The sequence below is a fragment of the Quercus suber genome, unplaced genomic scaffold (genome assembly GCF_002906115.3).
Source record: "Quercus suber isolate HL8 unplaced genomic scaffold, Cork oak 2.0 scaffold_420, whole genome shotgun sequence".
In the NCBI taxonomy this organism is placed as follows: Eukaryota; Viridiplantae; Streptophyta; class Magnoliopsida; order Fagales; family Fagaceae; genus Quercus; species Quercus suber.
The window spans coordinates 626,769-640,851 of record NW_027069871.1 but is presented as its reverse complement, the minus strand read 5'-3'; the positions used below and the strand labels follow the sequence as shown (position 1 = coordinate 640,851).

General features: G+C 32.3%; 1 protein-coding gene across 1 annotated transcript; it reads left to right on the top strand.

The window, feature by feature from the left end:
• The first annotated feature begins 5,339 nt into the window (after positions 1-5,339).
• LOC112000980 (aluminum-activated malate transporter 12) lies at positions 5,340-9,197 on the top strand. Its single transcript, XM_024033150.2, has 6 exons — positions 5,340-5,821; positions 5,953-6,093; positions 6,682-6,954; positions 7,195-7,316; positions 7,426-7,569; positions 8,365-9,197. Exons 1-6 carry the CDS (start codon positions 5,509-5,511, stop codon positions 8,983-8,985), a joined length of 1,614 nt encoding a protein of 537 aa, XP_023888918.1. The 5' UTR covers positions 5,340-5,508; the 3' UTR covers positions 8,986-9,197.
• Positions 9,198-14,083: the final 4,886 nt, after the last annotated feature.

The window sequence follows — 14,083 nt, the reverse complement described above, 5'->3', positions numbered from 1 at the left end:
GTCAAAGGCAACATGAACAATCTTCAAGCTCTGGGACTCTTTATCAAACACTCCAAGTGCATAACTACAGTGGTGGCCACCAGTTGATTCACCAGAATAGTTAGACCCAACAACATCCACATTAGACCCAGTTAGGGTTACCACCATCTCAACTCTCTGAGGTTGTTCCTGGCTCCTATAAACATTAACACTAGGTGCTGACTCATGACCATCAATTTGGTCAAAATTGTTGTGGTTTTTCGTTGGGTCATAACCAGAGGGGAAGTAAGCTACAAAAGGTGGAAACTTTTTTGGGTTTTCTTTGAAAGCTTGGACTTTGGCTTGGACTGGTGGTGAAAGTGGTGGATGTGACTCAAACCGACTCAGTTTCCTACTCGCTCTCTCTCTCTCTCTCATACTCGTCTCTCTCTCTCTCTCTCAGTCCAACTCATTTGGGTGTGGCGTTCTTTGTTTTGTTTTGGTTCAAGAGAAGGGGAATGATGCCTTAATGTTTTTTTTTTTTTCCCTTCTTCAGATTTTTCTTATTTTCTTTTAATTTCGAATTTAAAAAAAAAAAAAAAAAAAAAAAAACTCTACAAAACGGTGTTGTTTCAGGGGTTCTAACGGCAGCCATTAACTGAGTTGTAATGGAACCCTGAATTGACAAAAATTGAAACTTAGAGGACTAAATTGGCAAAACTGAAAGTTAGAGGACTGAAATGAAAAACAGTGAAAGTTAGAGGGTCAGTTTTGCATTTTTGCCTTATGTGTGTTTTATTGAGTAAGATTGTAACTTTAGGTTACAACCAATTTTGTAGCTAAATTTTGTCTTATAAAACAATCCATGCATATAAAAAGATACTTCCAAAAAAAAAAAAAATCTATTGTATCTATAATAAAATCAATTGCCATGTTGTGTGTGTCGCTATTTGTATGTATGTATGGGTTGGATTGAAGTTTCATATGGTGTAACTCTAACAATGTTATTCCACCAAATACACTCTGATTGGATTAATATCTCAAAATTTTCATTGTTGGATTAATATTTTTTATGTTCTTAACATGCATACTAGGTTAGTGTTAATTGAATGCTATTTACTATTTGATCTAAAAGTTCATATTTTATGTACAATTTTAAATACAAAAACTTGCAATTTAAACATTTGATTGATGACATAGTTATTGATCTCTAATCATTTTGAAAATTTGCAAGCGTGTATAGTATAAAAAGAAAATCTAATCCAATGGTTGATTTGCTAAAAATTGCATTTAATAAAAAAAACATTATATGATACAATATAACTTCAAGTTAGAGGATATAACTTGAATTCAATCTCTCTCTCTCTCTCTCTCTCTCTCTCTCTCTCTCTCTCTCTCTCTCTCTCAGGCCGTGTTGCCGTGTTTATTACACTATGTGTAGATCCATGCGTGTTTGACGGTTTTTCCACTGTATATAATGTTGTTGGGTTTTAGGGTTACTGAGGATTGAGAACTATAAGTCAACGGATGGTTTGGTACCCCCTAGTCTTGAGCAACAACGAGAATAGCGTTGGGGAAAGAGGAGGGAGTCTATTTCACAAACTTTTTTTTTTTTTTTTACTTCTCACGAAAAAAAGGAAGCTTATGCCAATGCCTTGTGCCACTTGGAAAAGCCTGAACTTCATATAATATAGAAGTTGAGAATGCACGGGAGGTTCGCTTGATAAATATCAACCACAACTGTTTGAAAACAACGTTAACGTACTTCATAGTTCAAAGAATCAAAAGAAAAAGTGGTCCATAATTCACCATATATTAGGTTAACAATAACAAATAATAACATTTCCTTCCACTTCTGGCAAGTTATATATGTTAGCTGTATGCAACCCGTGACCCTGAATGGTACCTCTAGCACCACCTTTTAATGCAATGGGTGCACCACATACGTGATATGTGCCACTTGAGTTAGGTCAACCGTGTCTGTGTACTGTTGACCCAACCACACCGAGTTATCAGCATTCACATGGCCAACTCGGGTGGATTAGTTTTGAGACGAGTTATTTTAGGACCATAACTAATTTTACGTCAATTTTTACAATTATTTTATGTGACAAATTATGATTAACTGCTTGTTACTTTTACATAGATCCATCATTTTTTTTTCACTATTTACAATCAATCATATTAGATAATTATAAAAATGGGTGTGAAAGTAGTTGTGTTCCTATAATTTTTCTGTTGAAACCGAGGTGGAGAGTAAGCTGATAAAACAAAGATTAGGTTTTGCTAAAATTGCGTACCTTATAAACTTGATTGAAACACACTCAAATTGTATAAGATTTTTTTTTTTTTTGGTGGTATTTTTTGAAAGTAGATTTCATGATGGGGCCACGTTCGGCGTTCCTTATGATTTCTTTTATATAGAAATCAATCAAGAAAGGAAAGCTTTTCAAAATTTTAATAATTCAAATGCTTCTCATGAGATGACAAGTGTCCCCCTTGCTAATTACATGAACGTTGCCATACTTGATGAAAAAGCTGACATAAAGGGTAAGAGGATGTATTGTGTATCATATTTAAGGAACAGTTTCTCAAAAAATAAAAAATACTCAGAGTAAAAACAGTAAGATGACATATATGTGTACGTTACTACATTAGAATTTTTCAGTTTTTTAGTTTTTTTTGTTAAATTATAAATGGCACTCTTTAACTTTGTATAAAATTTAATTCAATCCTTTAATTTTGAATTTTATTTAATTCAATCATTAGTTAGGGTACATTGGAAATGCACCATAGGTTTCTCAAAATGACGTAGTTTTAATTTTTTTTTAAAATTATAAATTATAAAATCTTAAAAAGGGATAAAAATTTAATTTTTTTTAAAATATAATATTTAAGATTAAAATTCAAAACACAATCAAATAGACAGATTCAAAAACAAAAAAGAAACAACTTTTATTTTAAAAAAGAACTGATAGATCGGTTTTAAAATCCATTTACAAAAATAGAACTTAACTAAGAACAAAGGGTACTACGAGCTGAAAATGTCTGACGGTCAAATGATCTTTCGGAAACTTTTGTTGATTTGTTCCAGGTATGCTTTCAGAAGCTTTGTTTACTTTCTTTCTTTTCGGGCAGAAGCTTTGGTTTTGTTTAATACCCATCATTTTTTTGCTTCAAGTTCGCATTTAGTTTATCTGAACCGATTTCTTGATTAATTCTTGATTATTTATTTATTTATTTAATTTTTAATTTTTTATGTTTATTGATTTTATGTAAGTTGTTTTCTTGATGATCAGAAGGTGTTAAGTCACACCAATCCTTTTTTTTTTTCTCAAAAAAAAAAAAAAATCATTTAAATTTTGGTTTTGTTGAACAATATTTATTTTATTAGTTTTTTTTTCAATATTTTTATCATTTAGGGTCTGTTTGAGATTCGTTTATTTTACTGAAACTGAAAACTTTTTGCTGAAAATATTGTAGATAAAGGTAAAAGTTAGCTGAAATAGTATAGTGAGACCTATAAATAGTACCAAAAAATGCAGTGGGGTCCATGAATAATAACAAAAATAAGCTAAATAGTAAAATATATTGGCAAAATTAATTATGCCAAATGAACACTTAGCCTCTTTTTTTTTTTTTTTGGGTAGAAACTTAAATTTTTTTTTTAATTTTTTTTTTATGGACACAACAAAATATTGTAATATTTTTACAACAAGTTAAGGTGTCAACTCACTATAAATCAAAATAAAATAAAATAAGATATATCTAGACCCACTATAACTCAAAATAAGGGCGTTATGAAAATATTGTACCCCTAAACTTTCTCCAAAGGAAAAATGTGTGAAAGATTGGAAGACCTAAATTTTGTCAAAAAAGAAATAAAGAAAAAGAAAAGAAAGGCATGAATAAATCTGCACCACCCTTAAGCCTTAAGAAAGTTCTTTCTCAAAACTTGATAGCATATCTCCCTCCTTTTGTCAAGCAATGAAACCACTCAAGTGAGGGAGGATGACGGAATTTAAAATTTTGCGACCAATAAACACACATATCGATCCGGTTTCTTTATGTACATAAATAAATTTTTGGATAAATCCAAATTATAACCTTTAATTTTTTTTAAAATTTATTTTTATCCTTAGATATTTTGTCAAAATTGTCCAAACTTAAGTTGTTATTCCTATTAAAAAAAAGAAAAAAAAAAAAAAAGAGAAAAATAAGTTTAAGTTGTTCAAGGGAAACTTCTTAATGGGAGTGGATGAAAGGATGTAATTGATAACAAATGTGAACTTTATGCCACATCTTGATTCTAGTATGTCTGAGAGTTTAAAATTTTATGAGGTCTTTTATGCATCGTTCAACTGCTCTCAATAAAAAAAAAGGTTCAAAGGTTATGTCATCTTCATTCACTTAGTTGAAATACATTACAATATAACATATTTTTATAATGGAAATTACATATACACAAATCATTTATAATTTTGAATTCTTCTAAAAAAAAAAATTGGATTAATTGTTTCAATCCCTAAATCTTCTCTAACAATTAATTTCTTGATTTATTCCAATATCAAGGGTTTCTTTTTTGGTTGTTGTTGTTGTTTAGTAACAGATGTATTACTTTGATCTCCAACAATATGGAAAGTATACATTTTCCTACAAAATAAATTGCTGTAATGACATGTTACAAAAACTAAGGGCAGCCTATTATACACAAAGTATGCATAATTCAGTTTTTAAATTAAAATCATGTCTTGAAGTTACAATTTCAATTCAAAAATGAAATTACATAAGAGTCGCTTCATATAGTTCCACACCCTATTGCTATTGCATCAATTACACGATAAAGTATCTTGTAACAACTCTCCAAGTTATGCTTTGTTAACTAAAATCTCTAACATATTTTCTTGCGTACTTTAAAAAACCTCTCTATAACTAAACTAAGAACCATCAGTTAGAATTGGAGACAACAGTGTTTAATGGTCTGTACTAATCAAAATGTTAAGGTTTGATTACTTAGTTTTACATGCGTGTCAAATAGAAATTTAGAGTTGTTGTGTGAGATTTGGTATTATTTCTTTCTAAATTTATTAAAATTATGTCGTTTATTTATTCTCCTTTAATAAAAGTTTCGAACTAAAATCGTGACTTGAAACCATGATTTGAATTCATAAAATAATTAATGACCACAAGAAAAGGTACACCGACTTTAGTTAAATTGGCTTCTACTTTGTTTTGACTAAACCCTTGTGAAAGCAACCACCTTCTATCTACTTTAATGGAATGCTTGTGAATGTAGGAATAGCATCACGATCTCTCTCTCTCTCTCTCTCACAGATATAAATATAAAGTGACACTAGCTTCTTAGAGAAAGGTGGGTTTCTCATTAAACAAACGAAACTCCACAACAACCAAACAAAAATTATCAGCTTTTCCCATATCGTGGCTGCATGGTCTTTTTTTCTTGAAGAGAATATAAATAAACTTCTTGGGAATCATCTGGAATTTTTGCATTAGGAACACCGTTCTCTCTCTATTGCTCAAGATCAAGAAATGTTTCCCAAAGTTCATGCAGGCACGGAAATGGCTATGGAAGGAAATGGAGATCGCACTAAAACTATGGGGAACTGGGAGAAACGTATCCCAATCTTTGCCCAGAAAATGAAAACATATCCGGGTTTGTTGTGTAAAACGATGTGGAAGGTAGGACATGATGACCCAAGAAGGGTGATCCACGCTTTCAAAGTTGGTCTGTCTTTGACACTGGTTTCCTTGTTATATCTTATGGAACCATTGTTCAAAGGGATCGGAAATAATGCCATTTGGGCTGTCATGACTGTGGTTGTTGTGTTAGAGTTCACAGCAGGTTAATTATTCTCTCTTTGCTATCATCTTATATTCTTCTTCCTCATATATATAGGGTTACAACAAAAGTTTTTTGCACTTGGTATGACTTGTTTTGGTCGATGTTACAAATTATTCGTCATTTGATTACAGGGGCAACTTTATGCAAAGGACTGAATAGAGGATTTGGGACGCTATTAGCAGGATCATTGGCTTTCATTTTTAAGTACATTGCAACTGAAACCAGCTCGGTCTTTCGAGCTGTTTTTATTGGAGCTTCAATTTTTCTAATTGGTAAGTTTCACATTTAATTTGCGCTATTCCAAAGGGATCCTTGAGTCTCCAAGCATTTGTATTGAGTTCATTGTATTTTACAGAAGATATTTTATATATGAGCCTTTGATTGATATATTCATTTTATTATCCTTAATTTTTTTTTTTTTTGTCATTTCTGATATGAAGGGCAGTTTATGATCTCAGTGATTGAATTGTATGTAGTCTACATAGCTCCTATAAAATAACCTTTATTTATTTTTTTTTTTTTTGAAGTCTACATAGATCTTGATGCTAAAGTTTTGTGCTTCCATAAATATTACTGTCATTGTCAAAAATTTTCTCAACCAAGAACAAAAGATTATCAATTACTCAATATCACAATCCTTAAATCCTTATTTTGTTGATTTATGTAGAGTCTTCATAAGAACCATTCCTATATAGTATAGCTGCAGCCAACTTTTTGTTTACAGTTGTACTTTCCTTTTTCTGAGGCTAAATTCTTCATTCCAAAAAAAAGACGCTAAGTTTATGCTTCTTCTTCTTCTTCGTTTATTTTTATTTTTTATTTATTTATTTTATTCTTTAATTTCATTTTCAACATGGCAGGATCTGCTGCTACATACCTGAGGTTCTTTCCCTACATAAAGAAGAACTATGACTATGGTGTTGTGATATTTCTCTTGACCTTCAATCTGATAACTGTCTCGAGCTACCGGACCAATAATGTCCTGAAGATTGCACATGACCGCTTCTTCACCATTGCCATTGGCTGTGGTGTCTGCCTGCTCATGAGTTTATTGATATTTCCTAATTGGTCAGGGGAAGAGCTCCATAACTCCACTGTGTTAAAGCTTGAAGGCCTTGCAAAATCTATAGAAGGTATACAAACTTTTAATGATAATACCACAGCTTCCTAGTTGCCATGTAAAAGAAATAATTAGTAAAATTGGTTTCAATTAAGAACCTATGAGGATGAATGTGTGCAAACTTGTAAATTATAAACTTAGAACTTCTTTTTTGGCAAGCAATACTAGTAAAACTTCACTGTTATTCATGTCATAACGTTCTTTTGATTGATTATGTAAATAATACAAGTATAATGCGACATGAATTTTGCAGCTTGTGTCAATGAATATTTTGTTGATCCTAACATAGAAGAAACCGAAAAACAGCCCTCGGAGGATCCCATTTACGAAGGTTATAAGGCTGTTTTGGACTCGAAATCCAAAGATGAAGCCTTGGTAAGATTTTCAAACTCTTTCGCTTAGTTTACTATATTCAAGAATTAATATATAGTACATATAATAACTCTTCAATGGTATTGGAATGACGATATTGTGAATTAAACAGGCACTATATGCAAGTTGGGAGCCAAGGCACTCAAGATACTGTCATCGGTTTCCATGGCAGCGGTATGTGAAACTTGGAGGTGTTCTTCGCCATTTTGGCTACACGGTTGTAGCTCTACATGGATGTTTGAGGACTGAAATTCCGGTAATATAAAATTGATTTTTTTTTTCTATTTTATCCTAGTCGAATTATAGTATAGCACATGAATTTATTTTCTCACTTCCAACTTTTAATGTTTGCCCACTATTTGCAAGGAGGCAATGAATGGCCTCCAATTAATTTTGCTTCCTAAAAGAGTAACAATGACTACAGAAATGATTGGGTTTTGTACAAAACTTGGCCACCCTGTGTGACTTTAGACAAGAGGTAAATTTTTCAAGAGCCATAATTGATGTAATCCCCATAAAGAAGTTTCCATTTGAAATTAGAGTCATAATTACTTCATTTGAAATAGGACAGAAGAAATAGTAAAGTTATTTCATTTTTTATTATTATTATTTTTTTATATAAGATAAAAATTCTACTTTAGCCTAATTAAGTGTATTTGTATGAAACTCTCTTTTGAAAATTTGAACTCTGTCCCTTACCTCCTACACTTTATAAGCAGTTATATTTGTGGAGTAACCAATGCGCCAAGAGTGCGCAGTGGTAATTTTAATTCCCAAAAAGAAGTTTTCATCAGGTTTCATAATGTTGTAATTGAAAACTTTGATTTACCCAAAAAATCTGAATGTAGTATTTAATGTCTCACTGTCCGTAACAAATATCTGATTATTTTGTCATATAAAGGCAACTCTTGCGGTGACAATAAATACAATCTCAACAATAACTGTGTTAAGCATTATATTTGATATAATCAGTACAATTGATGTTTCTTTTTTCTATAATAATTGCGACTTCTTATTAACTGATCTTTTTTTGTTTTGTTTTTCTGGCTAGACCCCGCAATCCGTGCGAAACTTATTCAAAGACCCTTGCAATAGACTTGCAGCGGAGATTTCAAAAGTGCTAATGGAACTTGCCAATAGCATAAGAAGACACCGCCACTGCTCTCCAGAAATACTCTCTGATCATCTCCATGAAGCCTTACAAGACCTTAATGCCGCCATAAAATCCCAACCAAGGCTATTCCTTGGATCCAACAAAAACCAAGCCACCAACATGCTCGCTTTAGCTGCTGCACAAGCTAGCCAAAAGCATGAAAAGGCCCCTGGAGTCTCATTATCAAGTGTGAAAACTGACAGTTCTGCATTGATGGAGTGGAAATCCAGAAGGACTACTTCTGATTCTAAGGAGGCTGAGAGGAAGGTCTTAAGGCCACAATTGAGTAAGATTGCAATCACTAGCCTTGAGTTCTCGGAGGCACTTCCTTTTGCTGCTTTTGCTTCTTTGCTAGTAGAGATGGTGGCAAAACTTGACAATGTTATTGAGGAAGTTGAAGAATTGGGGAGGGCAGCATGCTACAAAGAGTACCAACCTTGTGACGAGGTTGTTGTGACTTGTGGCAGGAAAAAAATAAGTATTTCTCAGAATAATGTGCAAACCGATGGAGCAGATTAGAGGAAAATGTTTTAGGTGTTTATAAGTTCTTATCGGTTGCTGCAGGTTTAGTGTTCAATGAAAAGATGTTTTAGATGTCTTTTAAGATTTGATATTGATTCATATGAGAGCATATTTGAGTCAAAATGAAACAAAGTAAAGCTTTTGATTTTTCAGTTTTAGATTACCTAGTGATGAAAAATTGAACTATAATAAAGACTTTCTTATGTCGACTGTGCTTTCATGAAATTTTCTCACTCTAAGACTCTAAACTTAGCAATGAAGTGAAGACTCTAAACTTAGCAATGAAGTGAATACTTTTTTTAAAATAAAATAAAATAAAAGCATTGAAATGAATACACCAAAATTAAAATTCTGAGTTTCTTATCAATAGATCCTTATAGTTTGTCTGGGTCTTTTTCTAATTCTCCACGTGTTTGATCTTGATTGGGCTTTCTAGCTGACCCAGATTTAGTTCGAAGAGCCGAATCCGCGACTTACTTCCACACGAATGATGAGGGAGGCTAGCGGTGCATCTTGACGATATGGTGCTTAATAAACTTGAAAAAATAGAAAATATTGCAGCCAGTTCTCACAACTTGGAGAATTGGGTGTTGGCTTCAAAAGAAAAAGGGAAAATGAGAGTAGTTTAATGAAGAAGAAAATGGCATTTCTTTTTGTGCATTTCAGAACTCATATGTTCATCTTAAACACCTACTGAATGTAACCAAAGTGTTTTTGGTGTATGGTAACAAAGAGGTTTCAAGTAAGTTAAGTAACACATTTTAGCCAACTAAGTTTAAAATTCACTTATATAGTTCATGCAAAATTGTGTAATAATACATAATTGGTACAGTAATTATGTAAATTTACATTATTCATTTTGCGTTTAATTTTTTTATTCTTTCTTTACATATTGTAGGGGGCGTTTTTTGTCGCCCATATAATGTTAGGGGAGTCAAAACCGAGACTCAACTTTGAGCTTGAAATATTGCCTAAAGGCTATCGGTGAAGTGTGAAAGACCTATTTTTGCTCAAAGTTTGGGTTGCATCCAACAAAAATTATAATAAGGCTCCAAACTACCTCTTGCAAAGATAAGCTAGCACAAAGGATGACCCATCACTACAAGTGCATAAATAATAGTCTAGCAGTAAATAAGAAAAACGTCTAACGGTAGATGTTTGGAAAATCAATAAATGTATTTGCATAGTAAAAATTATGCATTTCTTCCATAGTTGGTTAATATAAAAATAGGCCCATTATAACAAATAGACGAGAGAAAAAAATGGTCCAACAATGAATATAACAGACTTCCAATGGTAGACGTCTACTAGGTTAATAAGTGTGTTTACATGGTAAAAATCATATGTTTTCCTTATTATTATTATTAAGTCAATATAAGAGAAAACTTTTATAGTATCCAAAACATTATGGCTTTCATCATAATAACAACAAACAAGGATTGAAGGCTTCATAATTACAAGTAAAAGAGGAAAAAATAGGATGGAATGAAGGGAGAGAGAGAGGTTCCAGCTTAGTGCAGCAAATGTTGAACTAAGATTCTTGGAGAATATATATGTGTGGCATGAATGAGGTAGCATAGGCTGTTTTGAGTGAGTGGGTATGTGAGCTTGTGATGGTATGATAGAGTTAATGCTGAGGTTAAAGATTTAGTGAGTAAAAGGTTTTTTGTGACTGATTAGGAAGCATTTATGAGTTGTATATACGCAAAAACGGAAAAAGGAATGTTTGAGGCTAAGTGAGTGTGGGCCAAGGGGAATGATTTATGAGATTGGGGAGAGCTAAACCACAAGTAAAGTGACAAGAAAATTAGAAATTTCAGAGGGGTTGGAGTGCGTTTTGTGGGCTAGTGTGCTTACCCTTTTATAGTGGTATTTAGGGAGGTATTAATTAACAAAATTCCAAAAACGTAGGACTGATCATGGGCAGAATAACAGACTTAATTATCCTAAGATTTAACCATAGATGAGATATTTACTTTTGAAGTTGCTTTGCTTCTTTGGGTCATATAACACATTGTGAGTATTTGGGGTAATCTTGCATTAAATTCTAAGAATTCTAAGATTGTGTTCAGCCAATGAGATCAAGGTGGGTATTAAGGAGGAATTCTAGTACTACAACTAAGATTTGGACCCTAGGAGGTAGGATTCAACACCCTAAGTCAAGTGTAAAAGTTTAAGCCCACTTCAGAGGGTTTTGTTGGAGATTCTTTTATGCCCTCCAAACCACATGTTCCCAAATTTTCCCCTTTAGGATTCATGGGCTTGATTCATGAATCAATTACATACATTTTTAATAATAAAATAAACTATTTAGTTGAGGATTTCATGAGCTTGGAGGTCTTGGTTATGGCTTCCTTGAGTTGTGACCAAAACTTGGAGAGAAAGGGTATTTATTGCCCATTAGCCTTTAGGTGTCAATCTCTATTACTGTTCACGTCAGAGTTGGCAGTGGGATAGGTGGCCAGCTCCTATTTTTTTTTTTTTTTTTGAGAAAAGCCAGCTTCTAATTTGGTTTGGGAGCTTAGTTGTTTCTTGAGATAATCTCCAGTGGAAGGCAGAACTGAATGGAGTTCTCTAGCTGGGTCAGTTTGGACACATGAGCTGTTTTGGCTGAGACTTCATGTTAGGTTTGGCCATGAGGACTAATTATTTTGATGGGCCTTTGACTTGTTGGTCCTCTCCACTTGAGCCTATCCTTTTGTTTTCTCATTGTGAGCCCTACAAAATGGACAAAGCTACCATATGTTACCATAGATCTTTATTCCACATGGGCTTTAGTTGTTAGTAAAAATGAAATGTAAATATTTATGATAGGTTTTGAGTATTAATTTTCATGGGCTTTAAATAACAATTTGAATGGTTTCTCATAATTTTTGCCATGGATTTTTTTTGTAAATGAAATTTTCTTTGGGGTTTTTAAATAATAACCTCCAATATTTCTTGAGAATAATATTTACCATGGGTTTTAAATAGAGGCAATATCCATGAGTTTCAAATAAAGTATGGTAACAACCACTATAGTAGAGTAATGTGATATTCTTATGAGTTTTTCTATAGATAATCATAATGGGCTTGTAAGGTGAATAATTACCATGAGTTTTGGAAATAAATATTATGAATGTTGTGATATAAATAGTGACCATGGGTTCTTATTATATAAATTCCATGAGTTTATATTATGGTTAAAATAAATGTCATATGTCTAAAATAAATAATCATAACTTTCCATGGGTTTTTATGTTAGTAACACAAATTCATAATTCTCCATGGACTTGATATATGTTTGCCTTGAGTTTTGGAAAAATGAATAGTGTTACGTAACATAAATAATTACCATGGATTTATAATATGGTATGAAATAAATAAATATTATGGGTTTAAGATAAATCATAACTTTCCATGGGTTTTTATACTAGTAACACAAATTCATAATTCTCCATGAGCTTGATATATGTTTGCCATGGATTTTGGAAAAATGAATAGCATCACGTAACATAAATGGTTACCATGAGTTTTATAGGATAGATTTCATAGGTTTGTAATACTGTAGTAATAGGTTTAAGAACCTAAAACATTTTTAATCATTGGACTTTAAGTGAAATACTTATGATATAGTATTTTGCCAAGTATTGATAACTTTGGGCTTTTTACAAAATAGTGCCAAGTAGCTAGTTTAGGCTTTTAATATTGCCAATGAGAATTGGGCTTTTAATATATTGTTAATGAGAATTGAGCTTTTGAAATATTGTCAAACATTAGTAGCCTTGGGTTAAAAAAAAAAAAAAAAAGGATGGGATGTGTGCATTGGGTTTAGTAAAATAATGATAATGAAATTAGATAAGATATTAGTTTTTGAGCTTTTTTGTGATAATTTATATCATGACCCAGTTTAGATAATAAAATATGAAATATTCGTAGTTAACATAATAATAGGGCAAAAAATATTTTGTGAAAGCCCAATAGCTTCTCAGTGGTGTTTGAAAATAAATATGTTAGATACTTAAATAATATTAGGTGTAAAAAAAAAGTACCCTAACACATGTATGGAAGATGAAAGAAGAGAGTGGATAGAAATTGTTATGAGTGAAGAAAGAGAAATAATTAAACGAATCAAGAAAAATTGATATTTTAATGAAATGTAGTATAAACCAGATAATATTGATGTAGGGTGTTTTGAAAAGTGAGTATATAAAATAGAAAAAGTAGGTTCTTATGCTAAAATAGACGAAATTTTTTGCACAAGCTATACAAATGCACTTAAGTTTAAACAAAAATTTTAAGGTGACATAATAAACTGTAACTCTTCCACAAATGTTTAGACATAGGGGGGGTTTGGATTCCGCGTTTGCGTTTCAGCAAACGCGTTTTCCTCCCTTTTTTTTTTTTTTTTTTTTTGCCGCATTTTTTTACTTTTGGGAGTTTCCGCGTTTGCGTTTCAGCAAACGCGTTTTCCTCCCTTTTTTTTTTTTTTTTTTTTTTGCCGCATTTTTTTACTTTTGGGAGACAAAAAAAAAGCTGTGCATGAACAGTGCGTGCACTGTTTACGCACTGTTCATGCACTGTTTATGTAATAAAAAATATTAAAAATGGGTCCTACGGTACTATTTACACATTTAAAAATTATTTTGCTACAGTGTTTTCAGTTTTCAGTTTTCAGTTTTCAGTTTCAGCAACAATAAGTTCAATCCAAACACACCCATACTATAGTAATAAAGAAAAATTGGTAAATTCGTGTAAAAGTGATATGCACATTAGGACAATTACTAAAATTACTTAGTTTAAAACCTTGACTCAAATGAGTGGCTGACTCAAATGCCTTAAAATTACTTTCATAAGAGGAAAGGTCCTCATTGGAATTTGCTGGAGCCAAAAGCTCCAGCAGCTCATTGTCAGGTGATGCTTGACTCTTGACTTGATGAAAGTAAAAAAAAATGTAACAGCAGGTAATGCTTGGTTTTCGTGAGTTCTTTGTTTACACAAAGCAATTTTATAAGGATCCATTGGTTTCTCTTGCTAGACCTTTTTATTTTTTTTTATTAAGGATCCAAATTAATGTAGAACCACTCCTTTATGCCCTCCAAACACGCTCTTACTT